At 40.6% G+C, this 27,775-nt stretch overlaps 1 protein-coding gene across 2 annotated transcripts in view; it reads left to right on the top strand.

The window, feature by feature from the left end:
* The window catches only part of cntn4 (contactin 4), a 139,431-nt gene that overhangs the window by 85,646 nt on the left and 26,010 nt on the right, over positions 1 to 27,775 (top strand). For both annotated transcript variants that reach the window (XM_072451880.1, XM_072451879.1), the window contains exons 9-11: positions 2,828 to 2,957; positions 4,874 to 5,024; positions 27,386 to 27,513. In XM_072451880.1, the coding sequence (XP_072307981.1) occupies positions 2,828 to 2,957; positions 4,874 to 5,024; positions 27,386 to 27,513 (409 nt within the window). The remainder of the gene's footprint in view (positions 1 to 2,827; positions 2,958 to 4,873; positions 5,025 to 27,385; positions 27,514 to 27,775) is intronic.

The following is a 27,775-nucleotide window of genomic DNA, read 5'->3' as shown; positions in this document are numbered from 1 at the left end:
AACAAACTGCATGTGTAATTTATAAAAGTTGACATTAGATATATATTTGTCTCCAAAAGTTACTAAAAGGCACTTTACATTGCATTAATCTTAAAGCAGTCAGTGCCCGCCCGATTAGCTTCTGCTTCTGTAACCACACCTCCCTTAGGTCGGACTGGCGTAAATGGGGCTGCCATTCTGGTCCAACAGTTTTTCTGACAACAACCACTAATCACAAAAATACACATTGATATAAGTCAAGTCTTTGTCATTATTGGCATAACAGAATGCATTGCCAGAAATGGGACTTCATTCACATTGAATGAGCTGCACAAATAAGGTAATGGTCACTAAGCAACCAAACGCTGACTTTGCACTGTGAAATTGCCCAAGTACAAACATTCAACAATTTAAAATCAGCCATTCAGTTGACTATACATGAATGGCTTGACACAGTATTTTTATTGAAGCGTGATCTTTGCTTTTTTTAAGTTTAGAATGGAATAATGAGAGGTCACCACTTCCTCATTTAAAGTAGCTGACTGTTCTTTCCACCATAACTACAAGAACAAGTAGTACCCAAATCTCATTCTCCCATCTAATTAAACAGGCTTTGTTTTTTGCAGTATCAATCTCATTCTGTCACAAAGTTCATTATTTAAATATTTTTGCACTAATCAAATGAAAACTGTGTTGTTTCTAAATGGCTATCTCTATTGCTCCATCTCAGCACAAGGAGAGCAGATGGCACCCCTAGGTCCCAGAATGAAAAACTGCTGATTTGAGAGTACCGTCAAGCTTAATTAATAGCGTCCATAAACGAGAGAGCTTGCCCTGGCGCAGACTGATATACTTGACAATTTGGCTCCATTGCCAGCAGGGATATCTGCCCCTGAACAACCGCAGCGTTGTGGAAATAAAGTCAAAACGTGTTCTAATACCGGATTACTTTATGATCTTTTAGTCAGGACAATCGCCTCTCTTTTAACACTTTTATCCCTTGTGACGAGAGTTCAGGCTGGCGGTCACCTCTGCAGGAGCCTTTTAATGACATTATGGGTTGGCCTGAGGAAGACGTAGCGGATGAAGCATGGGTTGACATGCTGTGGTGACACAGATGTATGAAAAGTGCTTAAGCTCTTAACACTGGAGTGAATTTGAAGCCGTTGAAAGCATATGGGGATTACATGGTTCGCTGATATAGTTTAGCTCACCTCATCAGGCCTAGCCATCCAGAAAAAGGCTGATGGTTTAAGCTCAGTGACAGCAGGTGGAACTGTGCTCTCAGCATTCATTAACACATTGAAAGGGTCATTGAAAAGTCGTCAAAAGTATTGTCTGATACACAGAGTGAGAAAATTGGCTGTGATTGGCTGACTGTGGAAAGAGCAAACAGACTATGATTAGTCTGCTTTTAAATTTGAAGATTTTGCAGGAGACATTTTATGCTTTTTTCAGATACTTAGTAGTAATAACTATAACATAAGTAGACATTTTACATTTTGTTCATATATAAGTCGAACTTTTGAGGACATTTATTTGATTAAATCCAAAACCAAGAATAGACATTTCATCTTGAAATGCAATTTAAAATAATAACAGATTAGAGAACATGGTGAATAGTTTTACGTATGCTAACGTAACACCTTCAGCTACATGACGCACAGACAACGAACTGTTGTAAGTGTCTGGTATGTTGACGTAACATATTAACATAGTAACATATTTAGCATAAAGAACAGTTTTACCCCAAATCACTAAATTCATTGAATTCTTCTTCCTCTGTGTCACTTATAAACAACTCCGCAAACTCTGGAGGTAGAGGAAGTGCAGAATCTTCTTCTGCGTCGCTTAGAGCCTAGAGCGCCCCCTTGCGGTTGTCAGTGTGAAAACAATCAACATGTGAAATGCTGTTGCCAGCGTGAAAATAACGAATAATATCATATATAAGGTGCACTGGAGTATAAGTCGCACCCCGGCCAAAACTATGAAAAAGGCGCGATTTATAATCCGGAAAATCCGGATTATAAATCCGGATTAAAATTTTGATCTAAAACAGTTTAGCCTTCACTTCATTTTTAATTCTGCAGAACTGATTTGAACAGTGATAAGCCCCGCCTCTTCAGTGTGGCATTTCCTCTTAGAAAGCAGCGGTTATACGGCATTGTAGAACCCTGTCGCTCTGAGTCTTCATTATTTTACAAATCATTGAAACTATGTACAGAGATGTGGGTAGGATTGAGCCTCAGTTGCAGGACAGTACAGGATTATTCAAATATGCAGGAATCAAAATGCACCTTTGAGGAAACTAAATATGAGTAAACACTGTAACAATGTAAAAAGCTCTTTAAAGTGGATTTTGCTTAGTAAAATAATGGAAACATTCTTATATATAGTTGATATGGCTGTTGTGGTTATGGTTATGGTATGTGTTCATTCCCCATGCACCATGCAATGCTGTCTTTCTTACCATAGTGCAAACAGGAGGAAGGATAACCAGGGCACTTAGTATGTGTAGGGCATACCTGTCAGAAAAGCAATTTTCACAGTACACTCTACCTTGGTTGTTAACAATATTCCTCGCCCTCCCGCTGAAGGGGAAAAGGCCGCATGCTCCAGCCACAGACAGAAATAGGTTTTATATTCCTCTCATAAACATGCAGATTGATTAGGGTCATTTTCTGCTAGCCTGCCTCCATCCACCCCAGCCTTTCCTCCATTAGTGATGAAAACCCAGATTTATGGCCACGTCTGTCAGTGCCACGGCATGATTCACTGGCTGCCTGCTTTTATGCAGATGAGTTTGGGCAATATAAAGCGTATTAATGTCATGTGTCCGTGTCCATAGGAGCGCGTACAGGTCATCAACGGGGCTCTGTCCATCAGCCGACTGACCCTGTCTGATACCGGGATGTACCAGTGTGTGGCCGGGAACAAGCACGGAGAGGTGTACTCCAACGCTGAGCTCCGAGTTATAGGTAAGACTGTAAGGTTGCACTGACGTCGATAGTTTGTGTCAAGATCCCCAGAAGTGAATGATATTTACCTAAATTCAATTGTTCCTGATTAAAATGGACATACATACATACATACATATATGTAATATATATATATATATATATATATATATATATATGTATATATATATATATATATATATATATATGTAATATATATATATATATATATATATATATATATATATATGTAATATATATATATATATATATATGTGTATATATATGTATATGTATAAATATGTATATATATATATATATATATGTATATATATATATGTATAAATATGTATATATATATATATATATATGTATATATATGTGTATATGTATAAATATGTATATATATATATATATATATATATATATATATGTATATATATATATATATGTATGTATATATATGTATATATATGTATATATATATATATGTATATATATGTATATATATATATATATGTATATATGTATATGTATATATATATATATATGTATATGTATATATATATATATATATATATATATATATATATATATATATGTATATATATGTATGTGTATATATATATATGTATATGTATATATATATATGTATATATATATATATGTATATATATATATATATATATGTATATATATATATATATATATATATATATATATATATATATATATATATATATATATATATATATATATTTTAATCGTTTTTGTTTGCATACTGGTTTTATCAGCTGATTATTTGAGATTACTTAAAATAAATATAGATCAATATCCTGAATAGCAAATGAGCCAAAGTGGTCACATTTTGTTTAAACTGAACTGTTCCCCAGTGTGTATAGTTACCCTCAATGTATGTTCCATGTTGTGATAAAAGACTCTTTTTTTTTCTCTTTCTGACGTTCATTCGTTTAGCTTTCACTTGCAGCTATACATACAAGGAGATGTCTATTACTCTCTGGCCTTGACACATAGAACAGTGAACAACACGCATTTGTCTACATTTATGTTCAAGTTTGTTCCTGCTGCACAAGGCGGACAATGACCTCCGGCCTCTCTCTTATTGGCCACTAATTGAAAACCATTAATTATAAGATGAATGGTGCATCTGACACTGATTTATGCCTGCGCCGCTATGTCGAGCTGCCTGGACCTTCTGCCCTGTCAGCCCTGTCACTCTCCTCGCTCATTCCCTATTCATGCGCCAGCGTGTCCCTCCTCTCACACTGATTGGAATCTGTCTGTTCACTGCTCTCTGGTCAATGCCACAGAGGACAGTCAAGTGGGAGCCATTTTCACTACATACAACAGTTTATTAGTCACCCTAAATATGTATGTTTATCAGTTTGTAGTACACAAAATAAGAGGATGTTATTGTCATCTAGGATCTTACTCTAATGGCATAGAGTAGATAGGGTTCCACTGTGCAAACCATTCTCTTGCAGCCGAATATTAAATGTAGTGCATAGTTTACTGCATTTACTGCATTTACCACATTTCATGTTTTCTATGTCGTGTAAAGTTCAGACTTGTTTCAAAATGTGAAAGAATATTATTGCTTATTGAGGGGTTTGATTTTTGGGTCACAATTCTAGCCTTTGCAAAAGTGAAATCTATAAAGGATTATGATTACCGGTACCAAGAGATGGCATAATTTGACTGACAAACTACATCAGGTTGGCACACAGAAAACACAAAAACATGTGGAGAAAAGGAACTTGAAACAGCTAGCATTCCATGACATTTCTGACAGATTACTAGTTAATTCAACCATGTAAGCACATAATATCTATGAACATACTTTTGTACAATTCATTCATTCTAAAACTATGTGGACCAAAGCAGATGTGCCAATGTTTCTTTCTCTTTTGTCTTAGCTGTGGCTCCAGACTTCTCCCACAGTCAGCTAAAGAGCCAGACCCTGGTGAAGGTGGGTGGTGACATTCTCATTGAGTGCAACCCAAAGATGTCACCCTGGGGTGTCATATCCTGGCGTAAGGGCAGTGAACCAGTGCGAGAGACCAACAGGTAAGACTGCAAAGCTTTTCATTAGATAAAGTAACTCATTAGATGAAATAGAGATAAAATCAACAATTGTTTATGTGGCCATTCTCTCTTTCAAATGCAATGAAGTAGGGAATTTTCTATGGAGGGGCACTGTTTAAAATGTATCCAACTAAACTAACTAAACTCTTTTTAAGGGAGCCATAACCAAGACCACTGCACAAAACACAAAATACTTTACCTAACAATTACAAGTCATAGATACATTTCAAATCCTTTCAGAAAATAATTAGTCTGTAGAGCTTGTTATCATCTGTTGTTTTAAATAATGCAGTTACGCTAACACAGTGGCCCCCGCACCCGAGTTGGGAACCACTTAGTGAATTGTGGTTGTTGGAATGGTGCTGACCAGGCCTGACTGGATGACAGACTGGCTACCGGGGTTTTTCTGGTGGGCCGGTGCCCTTTTGGGACAGTCACTGACAGACAGACTTGCGCAACACAATGCAGAGTCCTGATATGGCACTTCAACAGCCCACTCTCAATCAGCTTTCTCTTATGCTCTGCTCTAGTTCCCGCAGACATGGTCCAGTCTGTGCCATGTGAGCTGACAGAGCAATGCTGGATGCAGGAGCACCATCCCCCTCACCATGCCACAGCCCCATTTTCGTATTTGCATAATAGTTCTTATCATGTAAGGCCAATTGAAAAAAATACATAGATTTACATACACATATACAGCCTAAAAGCATTTGGGTGTAGGTAACAATAAATTGGGCCAAGTTTGCTACAACAGACCAGTCCAAGCATAATTATTATCTAAAATACACTTGAACCAAAAAGCAGTCCTGTTATGGACCAAATCCCTGCAGTTACATTTGAATTAATATACATATCATATTTAAGTGTATTTATATAGCACTTTTCCATCTTCAAGGCACTCAAGGGTGTCAGGGCGAAGTGTCTTACATAAATACACAAAAGTACACTAAAGTTTCCTCTTGCCTCCCACTGTGGCACTTGGTGTTGCAGTGGTCTCCCATCCAAGTACTAACAGGACCCTGTCCTGTGTAGCTTCCCAGAGTTGATGTGATCGAGCATTGACAAGCAGGTATATGCTGAGTAAACTTATCCTATTGAAAAGATCAGCTTGCTTTAAAATGTGTATACAAATAAATGCCGGTGGTGACGTAGGCAGGCTGGTCCAGGCCAACAAGTCCAGGGCCAATTATTTTCTCCCTGTCCAGCCCTTCTGACACATTTCTAGACATTAAACTTGCCGTTGGTAGTAATTATTTGGAAGTTATCTAACATGTTTACATTTGTTTGATGTCTGTCCACAGAAGAGGTGATGACAAAGAAATTATATTGTGTGTGATTCTCCCATATTATAAATACTTCTCAAGTGTGTCATTCCCTGTGACATCTTGTATTGCCATGTCGAGCAAGGGGGCATCTAAGGGCCTTGTGTGACCCTTAGACCTGGTGCATGCCACAAGCACAAGTCTCATAACCAAGAGAGAGTGTTGTCTTTTTTCAGTCTAGGGTCATCCATTAGGTGTCACTACTAAAGCACGACTGCTGTGACATCAGCACTCTCTACTCACTCTTGCCATATTTTGCATATATACAAAGCATTGTTGTTGCCTGTCAAACAAATTGGCTTGACATTTGCATTGTTTTCTGACTGCTGTGCCCTTCACTTGCCCTAAGCCACACAGTCATGACTCAAAGGTTTTGAATTAGATAATGAAATGCCTTTATTGTTCACACTATTGCATTACTTCAAACTTTTTGGCTTTGGAGGCGGGTGATTGTGACATTGCTGAAAACTGAAGCGTAATTTTTTATCTTGTCCATTAAGCAAAAGTAGTTGTAAAAGTGATCCAACACTGTATAGGTCTACTTCCCACCAGTTGAGATCATTTGAGTGCATGATATAAATATATGCAGAGATGTACCCTACAAGTGTGTTTGAAGTTAAAACATATGTTGCCATCGGTGTAAATAAATGGCCACCGGTGCAGCTATCAGAATTAGGCGAATGAAGAGCAGATTGGTAATTAAAAAGTCAACAGCTGTAGAGTATATTACATGGAGCGATATCCACAGCGTGGTAAGGACTGGTATTTTTAGTAGAAGATGGAGTTTTAAGACGCTTCAAATATATATCCAAACCTCCCTTATCCTCCCATCCTTGTGAAAGTGTTTTGCATCTGTTTGTGTGATAATTAAACGCGTCTCTTGTAACTGCTGCTCATTTAAAGCAGTTTTATGGCGCTATAGTCGGCAAAGGTAACACAAAGGTAACATCAGGCAAGTCTGCTTTAATCACTTCAGTTGTAGTAGTTGTAGCAGGACATGCTATTCACACACAAACTTGCAAAATAAATGAAATAACATTGTGTCAACAGTGGTAAGTGTGTGAGGCTTTAACATGATGTTTTTAATAGCATATTCATGGTACAAAGAAGACTGTTGAAGGAGGGACTGCCACTGCATATTATGAACACTTCAAATCAAAAGCACCGTTGCCTGTGATTAAAATAAATACACTTCACCTTTAAAGGTCAGAATATTTCTGTCAATAAATGGCTGTGGTATCTGTTAAAAATAACATATGAATACAAAATAGGCACAGTTCAGTGTCAAAAGTTCATATGTTATTTCTGCAAGTGGGCATGTGTTGGCAGCTCTGTTCAGCTGTGCACCTGTGGGGAGAGGTGAGAAACTATCAGAGACTAGTGGTGAACCCCTTTTGTTGAAGATTAATTGCTTTAATTGCGTTAGCGCTCCACAGAGGCTTGAACAGGAAAGAGACGGGTGTCAGCAGTTGCGTAATCCATCTTCATAACGGCAGCCCATGTTTTTTTCCTGCAGAAGGCTCAGGGGACACAGGGGAGGGGTCTTATCTACCCTAGGCTGCTGGGACTGTACACAGTTGACCTCAGCTGGAGTCAAATCACATATGTGGAGAGGACTCAACTTCATTTTAACTTTTCACAGAAATGTGATCTATGAGGTCATCCATTTGTTTTTACACTTCAAAACCTCAAATATACTTTTCATCATCCTGACAGCTCAAGCACCTTGTTTCCAATAAAGTTGGAAGGATTTTCTCAAAAGCCAGACTAATTTTCTTGTCAGACACATTTCTCCTTGTCTGCATAGAATCAGATGAATGCTATTAAAATGAGCTGTGGCTTGTAATATTCCATTTTTCAGGAAGTTGCCACAGGCATTGTTATTAATTTTACCTCTTTCCATAGGGTTCCCATCTCAACAGCAGCCACATGGAGAACGCGTGCATGATTAACTTGTTGGTGCACATGACTACTGAAACCTACTTTATATTATATTTTTATAGTGAGGCTTTTCTATTAATCTCTATTGAAATAAATGAGAGCCCCTCTTAAACAAACATGCAAATCACAACGGAGGTGCAGATTAGTACCATTCAGGATTAAAAGTGGGTGGGGTATGAATCATATTTGCATATAAATGGAGTTAAAAAAAAAAAAAAACTTAATTTGCAGCAAGTTGTGTTTTTGAGGTTCTAAAATTGTTGAGTTAATTGCCGAAAGCAGCGCATTATTTGTATCTGTTTTGTCAATTCTTCAATTAGTTTTGTAGAATAAAATACATGGTTGTAAATAAGGAAGTGTCCTGTGCAGCAGCATTTTGGTGTCCTGTTTGGCTTGTGTTCACATTCAGAAATGTGGCTGGCTTGGTCAGAGATGATAAGACTTGGGCCTATAATCTTTCTGGAACTCATCCCCTTCATTTAAATGTGTGTTTATTTGTGCATGAACAAATACAGCCTCGGCTTTTAGTACGTGCCCAGTAAACATGGAGACAGAATTTTGCCTGTTTTGGAAATGTCAAGTGTCTTTTGACCAGTATTTCAGGATAGAATGAAACATGTTTTTTTTTCTTGTGTGTTATAACATTTATAGTGCTGTTTATCGTGTTAGGTCAAATGTATTGTATTTTTAGTCAATCTTCTTTGTTCAATTTTAAAACGGGGTAAGAGTAGAGTATTTTGACATTTGACTCCTTTTCATTAAGCAGTTTTGCAGTTGTGATTATTACTTCCTGATGCAAAATGCATGACTATTGTAAAAAACAAAGAGATGACAGCCCTTGCCTTCAGTCATGGATATATTCATCACAAATAAACCCAGGAGTTTCACTTTTGTCTGATTTCTGACAGATAAATGACTGTGATTGTGACTTTAATCAGAGTAGAGGTCATCGCCGTCCTCGCTCTGTTGGAGTGGTGACAACAAGTATCTACAGTGCAATCTTAAAGAAGCATTTAGAAGCCACTGTGTCCAGTTAGTCGAAAAGTCGATTTAGTGCTTAATATGAAGTAGCTCTATGGCAATACACACTCGCCCCTATGCGTAATACATATCTATCCTCCACTGGCAGAGCGGATCAGCACGTCTGTCACATTGATGAGAGATGTCTGGTGGTGTGATCCCGTTTATAGGCCCATCTGCTGTGCCAGACGCCCTCCACGTAGAATCAGTGTCGAGGAAATTTCCCAAACTGTGCAGCAGGCTGGGGCGGCCAACTTTGGATTAATTCACTTATCGTTTTATCTGCGCTCATGGTGTTATTTTTAAGCAAGCTTTTAATAAAGTCTCATCAAGTATCTTGTCACATCATTTTGGGGTGAATTAATAGCCCTGCATGGAAACAGGTGTATTCTGGGTGGCTTTTATTAAATGAACCGTATGAGGCAAGCTGCTGTTCCAGGGACAAATTTGGTTGCGGTGGCATGCTGTTAAAACCGTTAGAAATCTTTTTTAATTCATTGAAAATACTGCCTTGAAGGTGCTATGATTTTACAAAGTTAATTTTAAGATAAGGGACTGGTATTTTGCTAATCTGTGCTGAATATTATTTTATTATTTGATTTCCTGTTTAACAAACTCAATGTGGCACTGCTTTGCTTCAGCCTCACCTTATACAGTACGTAGATGGAGATTAGAGAATCAAAGGGCTGTACCCTGTTTCCCAGACAAATGTGTGTCCAATTTGCTGTAAGAGCCTAAAATAATGGCAATTCCAAACCTGTACATTTTACTTATACCAGGTACCAGGTTATGTTGGAAAAGACTGCATGTACAAGGCTATTTGGTGGTAATTCAGAATGCCAGTTTACCCATATAAACTTAACAATTTTGTATTATCAACACAGGGAGGCACGTTATCAGAGTTCTTAAAAAATAAGTCAAAGTTGTCTACTATTCTTAGCCCTTTAGAACATTTTGTGCCACTACCTGATGAAAAAAAAACTATCCAGAATACTCCCTTTCCCTACGTCTGTATCCATAAAGAGCCACATGAAGGAGCAGGATTTGCCTCTGAAAAAGCATGCCCAGGATTAGAGCTGAACTGAGCCTGGAAGTTGCACACCACTGTCAAGAGTGAACACTCAAATCCACAGCACACTGCAAATGTTTTATTTATCCAAACATGTCTCTGACTCATCCACCACAGCTGATGTTTGAATAATCTCATTGACTGTGTATGACGACATATAAGGACTAACCCATGGCCACAAACAACCCGACAATGAAGTGAATCATTCAAAATGTTGCATTTGACATTGTTTTATAACATTGCATGATAGTATAATTCTTGAATTTTTCCAATTTTACAGTAAAAAGTAAAAAAAAATGTTGTTTGGACCAACTTAGCAGGAAGCCGGAGGGCCAAAAAAAATTGGTCTGATGGCCGCATTTGGCCCCGGGCCGTAGTTTGGACATGCCTGCTGTAAACAAATTCTTTTTTTTTTTTTTAATTAAAGATCAAATCTATTTTGAGATGTGTAGAACCAGTTACAACACATAATACCGTGCTTTGGGAACAAAAGAAGTAGTTTGAATTATTTAGGACTATGTTTAGATATGAGTAGGCTATAGTATGATAATTGCTCATTCAAGTAAAATTAGCCTTCACACTTTCCCATTCTGTGAATTTCATTTTTTCTTTAGCTTATCAAGCCTCTCTCTGAACTTCTCCAGTCCGTGTGTCATCATCGTGTCCGAGTCTCCTCCTCCTGTAACAACAGCAGCGACACACAATCGCTTCTCTCCTTCTCAAACCTCTTACACTAAACTCATCTGGAGTAAACATGTCTAAACTGATTGTTTAGGAGGAAAGGAGGAGGAGAGCTTTTAGAAGTCTTTGTCATTTGACTCAAAATAGACTGGCTTAAACTTTACAGCCTGTTTTGTTAGAATATAGCAGCAGAAAGGGTCTGTACCAATATTACCCAATGACATGAATATTGGCCGATATTGATACTGGGCTGATTTATCAGTGCGCCCCTAGTATACATTTTTTCCCCTTGTATACCCACATTTCCTGTGATGTCTACATAATCAATGGTGGTCAATTGTCTCTTCAGTCTCATTCTATATTTTGTGACATTTTGTGACAACATTAAAACTAAAACATTATGCTGTGTCTCTACCCAGATTGTTATAACTACAAAATATGTGTTTTCTTGTAACAAAAAGGTACCTTTGCTTCTGCGTACAAAATTTTGCATAAAACAAAACAGACACGGGTGACCGACACTACAGGTACAGTAGAAGTGTAGAAATCAACAAACACTAATTCCTCATTTACACACATTGAGAACGTTCTTGTTTCTCTGACCATCTTGGTTGCTGCTTTACATGTATAGGAAATACAAGGCTTAGATGGAAGAGAAGAAAAGGGCTTTTTTTTTTTATTTGAATGTAAAAGTACATATTTTGCATCGGGATTTTTGAGTGGAGGTCAATTGTAAGACTCTCCCTTTGCAGAAGACAGCACGTTCATTCACACTTTGTTTTACAAAACTTGTTACTATTTTACAACATGTAATTTAATGAGAAAGGTACTGTGGAAATAATGGTAATACAAATAAAATTAGATGTTAGTGTTGGTTTTCTGAATTTAGGTATCTTTAAAATAGGCTCAACCACTGAAAAACACAAAATGTTATGTATATTTCAAACATTTTAATTGTAAAACATTTTTGACCTTATAAAAGATGCAATATATATATTACCTCTTATCACATGTGGGCATATTGCTATAATTGTAACTGCAATATTTATTTACCCATCAATATTTCTCAGCCTATTTCCTGGGCTTGGAATTGCCTAAATACTCTGCTATAGCGCTGTCTGCAGATAAAGTGATTCTCTGATGTGTGCTCAGATTAGACCTGGGCACTCTCTGGCCATGTGCGTCCTGTGTAGCGCTCACCCGGGATTATTTTTATCTGCGGGACCGTGGCTGATATCATTTTTCAAAGTGAGAATCCGCCAGCGCAGCACGAGTAATCCATCTTGGTTCCTCTGACAATTTCTTGCAGAACATGTGTGCTCTTTATTCCTGAAGGGACCCCTCAGTGCATGTGGAGAGAGGAATATCTGCGACGGGGAGAGCAATTTGTAATTAAAGGACGCCTCATATGCAGCTCGTGTCCTCGGAACCCTCAGAGAACCCGGCACATGGACAGTGTTTGGTCCCTCAACTCGCACTGCAATTACAGCACAATCACATGCACATCCACAGGGGGGAATTAAGAGCTTTTCAATCAGCTGCTTCATCAAGACACCTTTGCATCAAAAAGGCAGATTTTCCACTACATTTACTCTTGCAGGCATCAGTAGCGCGGGTGTCCTCCGAGATTACACGCTGTTGTTGTGTATTGCAGGATAAACGCGACTCGCTCATACAAACTGTACTTGTACATTTTTGACATATCAATTACTCTAGGTCAAGACAGTGTTGTTACATTTAGCTCAGAGTAATAGCTTTAAGAAAGGTTCAATTCTGAGCACAACCTGCGTTTGAGAGGTGATTATTGACCACTTTTGGCTTAAGACATTCAAACAGGAAGCAATAACTCAGCCACTGCACTGAGAAGCAAGTTATACTGTATAAGAAATGTAGTTTCCCTTTTTAAATAGGTCAATTAACTGTTTTTCTTGGTGGAAATGTTATCATTTTTGCCAAGAATGTTCCACAGTATGGCATGAAACTGAAGGGAGAGAGACAACACACGGCAAAGTTACTGTTCACATCTGAGGACGGCCAACCCCGCTCATTATCACCTGGAGCGTATAAGTAAAACATATAATTGTGTAAAAGTGCAGATACTTGTTCTCAAATGTTACAAAGTAGAAGTCAAAATGATCTACTATACTCATTTTGTTAGTAATGTATTGTACCTTTACATTTGTACTTTTCTTTACACCACTGATGTTTAGCAACAACTAAAAAACTTGTAACTGAACAAATGCAACATATGTGGATAGCTTTACTGCCATACTGTATACAGTCATTGTAATACCTCCACCTAGTGCACCTTTCTTGCCAACCTCAAGCATGGGAATATTGAAAAGAAAACTACATCAAATTCAAGTTCTCCAGAGACTTCCATAATGAATTTTGCAGACGGATTGAGGCAAATCATTTTAACCTCCCTGATTCCTCAATCTGTTTTGTGCATTAATGGTGCGGTGTAAAATGATCTCTTTGGTAATCATCTCCTATCATGCCCCCGACAGTGGCGCAGCACAAAGCGGAGGCTAATGACCACGCAGCAAGGTGAGACCACTGGCCAAAATCAATATCAATTACACCTACATTGAACAGTTGTCAAAAGTAAATGCTCTGGTGTCCATGCTCCTATTCAGCTTTGGGAACAAAAATAGATCGAAAGACTCTAATTGACTGTTAACCCTGGGATTGACAGCTGCACAACAAAAATAAATAATCTGTTAATTATCCTGGGGTATTGTTACGCAGACATAAGGAGTAGTGGTGGATCCGTGGTACCTGCAGGGTGTAGGCCGCGCGGCACAGCTGGACGTGATTTATGTTGCTGACAAGGCCGTTTCTCTCCATCGCAGTGCACTGTGGGGAATCTGAGGAGGACGGCCTCTCAATTTATCTTAGCTGGCCCCACCCCTCTCTGACTTCAGGGTTTTTAAAGCAGTCGAGTATAGATCAACACTTCAAGTTGTGCCCCTCCCCTATGCCACCAGAGAATTTCACAATTTAGTGACCTCAGCCATGTTTTGATGTATTCTACAAGCTCCATCATAGCGACATGCCCGAATATGTAATACTAACAGACTTCAAACGTGGATTAATATGACAAGTTGGTGGAGGCGGTCCCTAACAAATAATTATAAGAGGCAACATCATAAGCTTTGATATTGCTTTCAAAACCAGTGAATCTCACATGGAGTTACTGTATATAGGCCTTTGACCGCCATTTGAAATTAACGTTTTAAATTGAAGAGTAAATGTTTCCTATTAACCTGTTGTTGCATGCATATAATATTTGTACAAGAATATGAATTTGTGGTTTTCTATTACTACCTTCCCAAGTTTGTACTTATTGTCCCAAAATTCGAATACCTCATGCAGCCAGTTAATTTTAATCATTACATTTAACTTTGCATATTGTCAGCTACGCAGCAGACCATGAAGTTGAAGCACCCCATGCAAACTGCACACTTATTTTGTCCCTGGGTTTAGGAGAGGAGGACTGTGGCGTTAGCATGCTGTGTGCTCTCTCAGGCACTAATGTTGTTAAAGAAGGCTAATTATTTGGTGAAATGACTGGAATCCGTGGCTCTCCCCTCATTCGGTCTGCTTTCATGGCTGACTACATCCACTAATACTATTTCAGCACTGAAATTATTTTGCCAATTACCTAATTTCTAACATTTGATTTGTCATGCCTCTGTAACTGTTTGTAAATGCAGCTTTAATTATCACATAAATCCTGGATTTTTAGAGACATTCTTCAAGTGCAGCCAGGGTGTTGTGGCAGCGAGGTGACATCTTTTCATTCTGCAAGGCTCCAGCAGCTGCCTCTGCGTTTCAACCCACTCTTTCTCAAGTTCAAAGCTGTTGCTCTCCTGCCTCATTGCCACTTGTTATTTGGGTGGTGACAGTCCTCTTTCCCGATGTGGAATTTATCAAACAGATCAAAGAGAAAATCTGTTGGAATGAAACATCACATACAATTTTTAGAGCCTTTTGGATTGTGAAGAGAGGATGTTCACAAAGGGAACTTTTGTAGCAATATTTAAGCCTTGTGTAGTTCCACAGTTTGGCATTAGGCAGTTTTATTGCTGAGACCAGGGCTGCCCAAACGAGGGCCAAAAGTGCAGGGACTTATGAGACACATGCAGCTGGTCTTTTACCTGAACTAGCTTCTCAATGTTAAGCTACAGCTTGCTGAACAAGGTTAAAATGTCATCCAGGTGTGAGTCAGTCAAGTTACCTCTAATTCTGAACTTTTTAAGGTTTAAAGTTGTTAAAAGTTAAAAAGGACTCACACGGAGACTCAGTCAGCTCCATCTGAATCTGGTCTGAGAAAGAGTCGGGGCTAATGTTGTACGGTTGAGAGAATAGCTCCATATCATCAGCACTTTCCCACAAAAGTCCACAAAACACAGATCAAACGCTCTGTTTAGGTTCCTTACAGAGTAGCCCCAGCTTCATTTGAAAGGCCTTCACGTGGTCAAACGTCTGGACTTGGATGCCACCTCCCTTGGTTGTCAGAAACTCGGTGATGACATAGCACAGATCAAGAAACCTTTTGAGCACTTTCCCTCTGCTTAGCCAGCAGATTTCTAGCTAAGTGATACAGTATCACGGATACAGAGATACAGTGATACAGATACATCACTGTATTGTGTATCAAAGCTCAGAACTGGCAGTGTGAACGTCCCTTTGATTGTATGCAGTTTATTATTTTAATGACTTCATGCACAACGTCTCCTAATCCAACAGATTTCGCCTCCACATCGGGAAACCTTCTAGATAACAAGGATGGCGAGGCCTGCTTTCTTGCCAATCATGGCAGGTGCACTATCCCGTTATTTTCACCCAGCTCAAATTGCACTTTTCCAGTATTCTCCCAACTTTGCCTGACCAGCCAGTCCCTCCTACATTCTGTTCAAATGCAGAAGGGTCTGGAATCGGACCATTGGGGGGCGTCAAAAAAACTCTCCAAGCATGAACCAGTCCAACCACCGCCGCTAATTTGTGCCATTTCTCTAATATTTTTGGAACATTCAGAACAATATATAACTTCATTTACCTCCTATTTACAGAGTTTAGTTTAGTTTAGTTTAGTTTAGTTACTTGTTGACTCGGCAGAAGTCGGCAACGTACTCAGTCTGTTATTTTAATTTTTTCCTCGTAAGCCACCATGTTTGTTTGGACACAAACGGACAATGTGTTTGTCTGATTGGTTAATCTGCCTCTCAATCACTCCTTTTGGAAATTGGAGCGACTGGGTTGGATTCCAGACCCTTCTGCATTTGAACAGAATGTAGGCGGGACTGGCTGGTCAGGCAACTCCCAACTGCTCCAAACAAACCCTCCCTTTTTGTTGTCCCTCAAAGTGTTTCAACTCCAGCCAGATCTTGTGTTATTTCCATGTTGTCACTTACACCTTGCATAAAAGCCAAATGTCCATGCTTTCATCACACATTAGCGAAAAAACAGCAAATCCTGACGGTTTGTTCTTGAATTGTTCCTTAATGACCTGACTCATGTCTTCAGTACGGCAGGTCAGAGTGAGAGGCTGATCGGAGAGAACGCCTGTGCCTGGGAAGGGCACATTAAAGAAGCCGCTACAGACAGTCATTCCTTTAAAAACTCCCCCGAAAACCCAAATGATCGTAAGAAATCTTCCCGTCTTGGCGATTAGCGGTGAGATTTTGTAGCGGGCCTGTGTTGCTGTCCTGGGCCGATAGACAGCCGTGCATGGAAACCACGCTGGGATCGGAACTTAGCCAACAAATCCCTGGACTTCTTTGGATCCTCTCTCGTGTGCTTTGAAAACAAGCATGTTTAGTCTCCTTCAGCACAGCCATGGACTGATTACAAATGAGACATACTGTGCAGCCTGAGAATGAATGTCTGTGAAAAAGGATTCCGCTTCCCATGTTTGTGCTTCTTGAGGAAGGCCTTGAAGTTGCTGGGCAAAGGCTCATGGGATTTTTCCAAAAGCATTTTTTACATCTTTGTTTTTATTCATTCATTCATTCATTTTATTTATTTATACAGGGAAATCCCAATGAGAAAAGTTCTCTTTTTCATGTTCCTGAACTCCACACTAAATAAACAACAAACAAACAAACATAGGATACTAAAACACAAATAAAACAGTCAATAGAATTAACCAATATCCAATATTATATAAACACATTTACCAATGCTTTAACATTATTAAAAGGAATAAAATGATTTAATTTAAAAGTCTCTGTGTTTGTTCCACAGGAGCAAAGTTGTTGAAAGTCTTTTTTCCTGTCTCTGTGTTGACACGATGGGATTGTAAGATAAAATATCCTGAGACCTCAAACGGTGAATATCTGAACTAATGTGAAATAAACTTGATAAATAATCAGGCAAAATGTCAACTAGAGCAGGGGTCCCCAACCTTTTTTGCACCACGGACCGGAATAATGTAGGTTTTATTTTCACGGGCCGGTGTGCCAGCTTATGTCGCGGTCAGGTTAACTTGCGCAGAAGTGGGCGGGGCATAGGCTTCCCTTCGATTCAGCTCGGAAAAGACGCGTTTGTACATTATTAAGTGTACCATACCAAAAGATCCAAATTGGAGTAACATAAGGTACAGTTACACGTGTCCTCACTGTTCTTCTGACTGGTGGAAGCTCATCACATAAATATGGCAAAAATAAGTGCATAAAAATTACAACTCACCACACGCTGATTCAGTGGGGTCCCTGCGCGTGTTTCTGTGCAATGAGATGGTCCCATCTAGAAGTGATGGGAGACAATGACCCCCGCAGTGTGTTTAAGTCCAGTCTGCTCCGTAATTCTGTCTTGTTGCCGTCACGGCGCGGGAAATAGCGCTCAAACTCTTGTAAAAGTAAAAACAGATGATCGCGTAGCAGTTGCAGAATGCTGGCACAGGTGACGTGTCCAAAATCCTCGCTGGCTCCTCGTCTGCTCCTCACTTGGCCTTTTCCCCTTTGCAAAAATGCTCTCCAGACTTTTGTTTTTCACTCATTTTCGCGAGCAGCGTGTTTGATGTGACGCATCCGCGATGACGTATCATGTATAATGCACGTATCAGTTATGTTATCACGCAGGACAAGAGCAGAGATATAATATACTTGCCATTATATTGAATGGATTTCATTGGCAATTTCCTATAAGGCTTTTCATTGTATATCCACAGACAAGCTTATTAGTGTCATGAGGGACAGGCCCTGTTTATACCGGTCCCTGGCCCGGTGGTTGGGGACCCCTGAACTAGAGCCTTGAACACAAACATAAGGCAGTGCTTTTCTCTTCTGGCATCCAATGATTGCCATTCTACTTTAGAATATAATTTACAGTGGTGAGTTCTATATCCTTCTCCTGTAAGGAACCTCAGAGCTGAACCTCAGAGCTGAATCTCACAGCTTAATGATAAACCAAGTTCAGAGGTTTTAACACTGTTGCTGTAGAATCCATATATATACATAGTATTTTTCCATATTTTCCGGAGTATAAATCGCACCAGCCCAAAAATTCATAATAGAGAAGAAAAAATAAAGAAGTATAAAATAAGGTTGCAGGTGTGAAAATAACAAATAATGTCACATATAAGTCGCTGCGGAGTATAAGTATAAGTATATAAGTATAAATCGCACCCCGGCCAAAACTATGAAAAAAGGTGCGCCTTACAGTCCGGAAAATACGGTAATATCACCATAATCTTGAACTGCAAGAAATGTCGCCTGGATTAACTGTTTTCTACAATGAAGAGGAAAACACATTTTATTTCTAAAGAAGAATTACAATCTGGCTTTAAGATTATTTGCCACCTCTTGTACGTGTTTGTTGAAGGAGAGTTTATCATCGATCCAGATGTAATAGGGTACTTGTTCAATCACATTAAGATAAGATAAGATAAGATATTCCTTTATTGTCTCACATGGGGAAATTTCATTGGTGCAACGCAGGTAGATACAGAGGTGGATACAGAAGAACAGATCACTTATAGGAAGTCTGAAAAACACTTTCAGTAGAAGATCTCCTATAAATAAATAAAAACTCCCATAGACAAATAAATAAATAAATAAATACTATTGCATGTGATCCCGACAGTAATTGCACATGAATATGTGTCACGACAGCACATAGATTGCACATGAATTTCACAGTAATTGCACATGAATTCCAACAGCAATTGCACATATGACAGAATTGCACATGGTTAGGTCAGTATTGCGAGTGTTCAGTACTAACAGTTTTTGTTATAAAGTCTGACAGCAGCAGGAAGGAAAGACCTACGGAACCTTTCCTTCACACATCGAGGGTGGATCAGTCTCTCACTGAAGCTGCTGTCCAGAGCGGAGAGAGTGTCCTGCAGGGGGTGAGACTCATGGTCCAGCATAGATGTGAATCTAGCCAGGACCCTTCTGTCCCCCACCTCCTGCACCGAGTCCAGAGCACAGCCCAGGACGGAGCTGGACTTCTTGATGACTCTGTCCAGCCTCTTCCTCTCCCTCTCTGTGATGCTGCTGCTCCAGCAGGCCACACCATACAGGAGGGCTGATGCCACCACAGAGTCATAGAAGGTCTTCAGGAGTGGCCCTGTCACTCCAAAAGACCTGAGTCTCCTCAGGAGGTAGAGCCGACTCTGGCTCTTCCTGCACAGTGCGTCTGTGTTATGAGTCCAGTCCAGTTTGTGGTTCAGATGGACACCCAGGTACTTGTATGAGTCCACTCTCTCAATGTCCCGTCCCTGGATGTTCACTGGCGAGGGGGCAGTGGGGTGGCGTCTGCGGAAATCCACCACCATCTCCTTGGTCTTCCCCGCGTTGATGAGGAGGTGGTTCCGCTGACACCAGTCCACAAAGTCCTGCGCCAGTCCTCTGTACTCCGCGTCATCGTCGTCCGTGATGAGTCCGATGATGGCAGAGTCGTCAGAGAACTTCTGCAGGACACAGCTGTCCGTGTCATGTCTGAAGTCTGCAGTGTAAAGGGTGAAGAGAAAGGGCGCGAGGACAGTGCCCTGGGGCGCCCCCACACTGCAGGTCCGAGTGTCAGACACACAGTTCCGGGCTCTCACAAACTGGGGTCGGTCTGTGAGGTAGTCCAGGATCCACTCTGCCAGGTCATACTCCACACCAGCCGTCTCCAGCTTGTCCCTCAGGAGCAGCGGCTGGATGGTGTTGAAGGCGCTGGAAAGATCGAAGAACAGAATCCTCACAGAGCTGCCAGGCTTTTCCAGGTGAGAGAGAGAGCGGTGCAGCAGGGAGATGACGGCGTCCTCCACTCCGATGCCAGACCGATATGCAAACTGCAGCGGGTCCATGGCTGAGCTCACGGTGGAGCGGAGGCATGCAGCTGTGCAGGGGGAGGGGCGGGTGACTGAGCAAACCTCAAGAAGTGAGCATTTAAATCATTCACCCACTGTAGATCCCCCTCTGTCTGGGCAGGGGGGATTTTGAAGCCCGAGATGGTTTTCAGGCTCCTCCACACTCCCTGAATGTTCTTTTGCTGCAGCTGCTCCTCCATCCTCCTCTTGTAGCCGGCCTCAGGCTGCCTGATCTTCCTCCTCAGCTCCTTCTGCACAGTCCTCAGCTCCTCCTTGTTCCCTGACCTGAAGGCTCTCTTCTTCTCCTTCAGCAGAGCCTTCAGTTCACGGTTAATCCATGGCTTGTTGTTTGGAAAACACCGCACCGTCCGGGAGGGAACAATGTTCTCAAAACAGAAGTTGATGTAGTCCGTGATGCACTCTGTGATGGTGTTGATGTCCTCCCCATGTGGGTCATAAAGCTCAGTCCAGACAGTGGTGCTGAAGCAGTCCCTCAGAGCCTCCTCGCTCTCAGCAGACCACATCCTCACCTCACGGGACACCACAGGCTGCCTGCGCACGATGGGTTCATACACAGGCCTCAGATGTACAAGGTTGTGGTCCGAGCTGCCCAGGGGAGGGAGGGGGGAAGAAGAATAAGCCTCCTTGGTGTTGGCAAAAAACAAGTCCAATGTTCTATTCTCTCTGGTGGGGCAGGTAACATACTGGGTGTATGTTGGTAGAACAGAAGAGGGAGAAGCGTGGTTAAAGTCACCAGAGATGAGGAAGATTTCCCTCAAGTTTTATTTGAATTTATTAATAATTTGAAAATTCTTTTGAATATTTTGAATCACTTGTGCGGAAGAAGATGCCTTAGCATTTAGAATTGCATAATCTGTATACAAGTGGATGCTACTGTGTTTTAGATTATGCCCGATTGAGTTTATATAAATTGTAAATAACAGTGGTCCAAGGACAGGACCTTGCGGAGCACCTTTATTAAGATAAGAACATTTAGATTGAAAGCCATCAGCAGAAACAGCTTGAGCTCTATTTGTGAGGTAATCTGCAAACCATTTTAGAATTTGTATCAAACCCAATAACATCCAAACCAAGAGAATACAGTGATCTACTGAATCAAAGGCCTTTGACAAATCAACAAAAACAGCAGCATATTCTTCATGATTATCCAATGCAATAGCAATATCATCTGTGATAGTACTATGCCCTGGTCTAAATCCAGACTGTAGCTATTTAAAATTGAATATTTATCATTGAAATGATTTGATATTATTTACAAATAGGCCAAACCAAATTGCCCCCTGACTTAGACATACCTTCAAAAACATGCATTCTACGGATCACAATCCCCTCTCCACAGATCTCACCTGTCCTTGGCCTTACCTAATGCATTCCCAGTCTAGAGCGAGTTTTGCCATCCCGAGTAAAGCTAATAAACATTAACATGCTAACAACATGCTAACGAAGAAGAAAATGATCTACAAATAGATGCAGAGAATGGGATGTGGTCTTGTTTTCTCACAAATACATGCTTTTACAGTATATCTGTACTGGGGCAAAACCGATGTGTACTTTATCCATGCAAAAAAAAAATCTGGTAAATTAAGTCGGTGTAATCCCTCATTCGTCCAGGCGTGTTCCATAGTAGAAAAAAACTTCAGTTGTAGTCATCTGGACTCAGTTTGAAGAACTCGGAATATCGGAGTTTACCACAGAACAGTATTAATATCGGAGTTTACCACAGAACAGTATTAATATCGGAGTTCTCGATCTAAATTCTTTTATTGACAATGACTCTTGGATGAGAGTCGAAACGTCTATTTTTCAAACTGAGTCCAGATGACTACAACTGAAGCTTTTTCTACTCTGGTAAATTAACTAATTCTGTTTTTCATGTTTCAAAACAGTGATAAACAAGTACAGGCCTGTATTTGAATAGTTGTGTGATACCTGATGTTTCTTTTTTTCCAAACTGGGTTGAACATTCAGTGTGACACACATTTAGCGTCCACCGTTAAATGGGTTCTGTTCAGGCTGCAATTTCATTCTGATGATATCGCTTTCATCACTTAGTTGGGATCATCACCTTCAAGGTTTGAACGGCTCTCAAACACACACATGGGGGGGATTACCTAGTAAGTGCATTTGGACATAGAGCTCTATCCAGAATAATAACCTTCTTTTGGAGGATTACTGCAATATGATTTAAGGCTTTGTGTTGTGGGATAAAAGAGTGCCACTTTGTGTTGTTTCTCATCTCATCTCAACAACTATTGAAAGCTGACCTGCAGTCTGCAGATAAAAAACTACTTACCGGTAATTGAAAAGCAGATAGAAGTATAGCTGCATGGTAAAATAGGACATGGAACAAGAAATTCCCCCATGCTAACTAACTCAGGGATGTAAGGTAGAATTTAAAATTGCACACATTTTCTGGTGGAGGTTCTGGCATGCATACACTTTTCTGGAATGTTTCACAGTATGGCATTGTATCTTGTGTTTATTCAATCACGCGTGTTTGTTTTGCCAAAAAGAATACCATGAAAAGCATGTATTCTTACTGTGAACGGGCTCCACGGATCTACCCTGTAACTTCTACCCTTCTACCACCTTCAACATTTAATGCCATACTCTGGAAGGCAAAGCGAAAACCTGTCCCTGGAGACCCTCTACTGGAAAAGTTACATATTGCGCCTTTATTATGTCTGTTATAACGTTCCACAGAGGAGAATTGAAACCCAGAACGTAAATGTGGGAAATATTACTATACCATCTCACATTCAACCACCCTCCATTGACCTCTGCTGCTCTCATTAGCTCCACTTGTGTATATAGCAGTCTGCTCCACTCTCTTCATAATGGGCCTGAAAGGGAGAAGAGGTTCCTGAGTGTGAATGAAGCATCAACTAAAGCAGACGCAGCACAGAAGGACCACTGAGGATTCCACTCCCTATAAGTGCTATTGTACCTAGTATACACACCAATCCGAGCTCCATGCTGCAATGTCACTTGATAATGGTGTGGTCCCAGAGGATTCCACATAGTGGGTATGTGCCGCAGAGTGCATGAATGCAGGTATTTACTTATGTTGAGCTATTGCATTGAGCTGGGTGCTGCTTGCCCTGAAGGAGGTCACCACTTCTAGTTTGAGTGTGAATAATGCCTCCGGATGTTTGGTCTGTGGAAAGGACTTTGGTAGGCCACCTAAGTGGTCAACTACTTGAGTATATACTACAGATGACATCCTATTTATATTTCTCTCATCTTCTGTTCATTACTGATGTTGAGAAGTGCTGCAGAACCAATTTCCTCTTATAGGACAATTTAGAGAACTGCAATTTTTCATTTTTCCTAAATTGGTTTCATACAATCTGACCTTTTTTCCTCAAAGACACATGGTTATTTATTTTTTTTCACATTGGCTTATATTTATTTGTCTTTGTCTTTGACTTTTTCTTATAGGCAACATTTTGAGGACTTTTTCCCATTAAAAATATGCAATATTCTGTTTTAAATTGTTAATTGTAATGCCAACTGACCTCATTTCTCATTATTCTGAAACCCATAGATAACAACTCGACATTTAACCATTTAATCATTCTGTCCGTTTTAACCAGTGTTTTCTCCCTTAGGAGATAAAAGATGTATTCACGCCCCACACAGCCTCAAGAATTATATAGAATGATATATGATAAAACTGAATTTGCAACTATATCATCGCATATTAGCCCGAAACAACAGTAATAATTCAAGATTACATAGGAAAAATTACATTTATTTTTAGTGCCATTCACTGACTGTGACTGTCTGTCTTTGTTTTGAGCATGAAGCATGAAAGAAATGGCACAACACAGACCCTCACTGCTTTACAAATATATGAGCCTCTGAGTGCTCTTCCCCTTGTCTCTTCTCCTCAGCTGCTCAGCCAGGGCAGGTCAGTCACCTGTCTGCAGTGGGACAGCGCAGAATTGGCGCTTCACTGCAGTGAATGAGGCGTTTAAGGAGAAGACGCCCTCTTGGATCACTTCTACTGCCGCCGGTCCATGACCACACGCGCACTGCTTTACGCGCGTTGCTGGCTTGTACTGCTACGCTTATGTTTCAAGTTTAACGCAAATGCACATGCATCCTCCTCCTCATATGTTTCACCTATGTTTATAATGCCAAAATGAGTGGTCAGTAGTGGAGAAAGTTTAAAAGTTAGACTCAAAATAGGGAGGGAGAAGATGAGCAAAGAAAGCCAGGACAGAGGAGGGACAGAGGAATGCGGATGGACAGAGGAGGGACAGAGGGACAGAGGAGGGACAGAGGCATGCAGAGGGACAGAGAGTGACAGGCATGCAGATAGACAGAGGAGGGACAGAGGCACGTGGATGGACAGAGAAGGGACAGATAGGGACAGAGGCATGCAGAGGGACCGAGAGGGACAGAGGCACGTAGATTGACAGAGAAGGGACAGAGAGGGACAGAGGCATGCAGAGGGACAGAGAGGGACAGAGGCATGCAGAGGGACAGAGAGTGACAGGCATGCAGAAAGACAGAGGAGGGACAGAGGCACGTGGATGGACAGCGAAGGGACAGATAGGGACAGAGGCATGCAGAGGGACCGAGAGGGACAGAGGCACGTAGATTGACAGAGAAGGGACAGAGAGGGACAGAGACATGCAGAGGGACAGAGAGGGACAGAGGCATGCAGAGGGACAGAGAGGGACAGAGGCATGCAGAGGGACAGAGGCATGCAGAGGGACAGAGAGTGACAGGCATGCGGATAGACAGAGGATGGACAGAGAAGGGACAGAGAGGGACAGAGGCGGGACAGAGGCATGTGAATGGACAGAGGCGGGATAAAGGCGGGACAGAGGATGAACAGAGGAGGGACAGAGGAGACGCTGCACCCCCCAAACAGCTGTGCAACCCTCTTTGAGAAGCTCTGCATTATACCAATAGTTTTTGTAGACGAAAGTAAAGAAAACTTTGAGTAACTTTAAAGCAGACAATACTTTTGCAAATGGCTGTCATGAGTTGCTTGCACAGGGCTTTTACTGTGGTCATCAGGGCAGGTTTGGGCACGTACATCCGCAGTGTGGTGCAGCGATTGTGCTTACTCTGCACTGGCTTATTGTCACTTGTAGCGCCCTGGCCCTGTTTAATGGGCAATTTCCCCTAAATTTATCAGCCTCCTGCTTTGATGCCACTAACTGGTGATATGCACCTTGTGTGAGGGATGCTCATTGTATTCAGCACTTTGCTCCGTATCTGCTTGATAGAATGTCTCCACTCAGCATGTGGTTTGAGGAGTAGATTCTCTTACAATACACTGCCTCTGCACTTTCTTATCACTAGCGCACTAGAAGATGCATGGCTCACTGTACACCAGCTCTACAGGCAGTTAAATGCAAAAAATAACTGGCTTTAATATGTCAGTTACACAAAACAGCAGAGAAAAGGGGTTTTAAGAGATACCAGAGTGCTTCTAAACTATACGGTATTTTTATGTTTTATACATAGTCAACACTCCTGATCCAATGACAATGTTTTTTTAATGCATTCATAAAGTCTTCATTGATTAAAATGAAAAGGTTTTCCTTCTGTATAGATATAAGGATAGTTATACTTTGTTTGTTGAGGTTAGGGTTAAGTACACTATTAGATTTGTCTTCTGCATTTAATCCACATATCATCTCCAGATCTTGACTCTTACGCTTTTGTAATAGGCCTATTATGGTTTTCAGACAATTGTTAAAATGTTGCCACAAGTTATACAATGGAATTAAGCAGCACTTTCTTTTGGTCGGACAGAAGTATTATGTTTACCTGCTTTACATGTTTCAGCTCCTTCTCCAGTAGCCTTGCTCGCGTCACAGGATGGTCTAACTGCGTCCCATGTGTGTGATACGGTGCACGCTCCCTCATCACGATTTATGCTCTTTGTGTATCCTTGGACCTTGTTTGTGAATCTCAATAGCCTCTCGGATACAGAGGTGGTATTTGCCGCTTTCAGCATTGATGACCCTGGCATTATTCCAGTCCATCTCTTGCAGTGGTCAGATATGGCTGATTTCAGGTTTTCTTATTCTGCTTTTTCTTTTACTGCTCTTTTATGTCTGTCAAGAGCAGTAACAAGATTGCAATGTCAATGTACCGCATTGGTATCTGGGTCGTTGTTTTGAAAATATGCTACGTTTGAACATGTTGTATATTATTTATAGTAAATGCTACAAAAAGAGCTGATTAAAAATACATAAAATTCAATTAGGGATATAAGAGAATATTTCTGCACATATCACATTTGTCTGGTAAATAAACCTCAACCAAGAAGTTTAAAGACACACGACACATTTAGTGGACACAGCGCTGTTCCGTTTGTAGTCTGCACACTCAGCAGAGCATTCACACAATTAAAATGCAGTGCACTTTGATGAGCTGGGCAGCCCTTGATTTCCCACTGCAGCTTGGCTTCAAGGGCACAATTTACATCTCTGCCTGTTATTTAGGAAATGTCAGGTTTAGTTAAGGCCCTTTGCCCTTTTTTGAAGAACTTGTGGCTGTTGTATAAAGGGCAGAGAGAAGCACCATTGTCCTATATGTGGACTATATGGTGTTGAATTAATCATCGGTGGAAACGGCTCTATACGTCAGCATTGTCACCCTGCAGAGACATATAGAACTTAATTAGAGCTATAGAACTCTCCTCTCCTCCGTGAACTGCAGTGTATTCTTCTGCTTTGTCAGCTTTGACCCACAAATGATACAGAAGCATGACCAGTACAAAAAGTTCTGCACTAATTTGTTGGGCAAACTAGAGCAAATATTTTAAACTCCAGAGAAGGCACTTTACTTTATTTTGAGTGAATGTCCATAATTTATTTACCAATGTTAAGATTTGTTAAACCCTAAATGAGTGGTTACTATTTCTCAACTCGCTGCTCAGTTTTTACAGGGTTTTCTCCCTTTTGTGTTTAAGTTCTTTATACCACGTTAAACCTAATATTTTCCTCCCCAGGGTGAATATTCTGGAGAGTGGAAACCTACGGATTTGGAATGCGACCAAGTCTGACTCAGGCCTGTACACCTGTGTGGCCAGGAACCAGTTTGGAGTGGCCAGCAGCACAGGCAGCCTCACAGTCAAAGGTATGTTCTGTTTCTACTGCTTTACGTCAGGGTCGCTGCAGCTCAGTGAGCACAGGTTGGATTTCACTAGGTTGGATTTTTCACAGTGACATAATATTATATCTGACTCTGTAAAAGCAATCTTCGATTATATGGTTCTGTTACATCAAGGATTTAGGTACAGAGAAGTGTAGAAATAGATGTGCACTGCCAGTTACAATATACAAATAAAATCGGCTTTCAAAAACAACTAATTATGTCTGCGATTATAGTGTAGCTGTTG

This window comes from Eucyclogobius newberryi, unplaced genomic scaffold, assembly GCF_026437365.1.
Source record: "Eucyclogobius newberryi isolate DKJ021-1_F unplaced genomic scaffold, fEucNew1.0.hap1 SCAF_19, whole genome shotgun sequence".
Lineage (NCBI taxonomy): Eukaryota > Metazoa > Chordata > Actinopteri > Gobiiformes > Gobiidae > Eucyclogobius > Eucyclogobius newberryi.
This window is presented reverse-complemented; position numbering and strand designations above follow the sequence as displayed.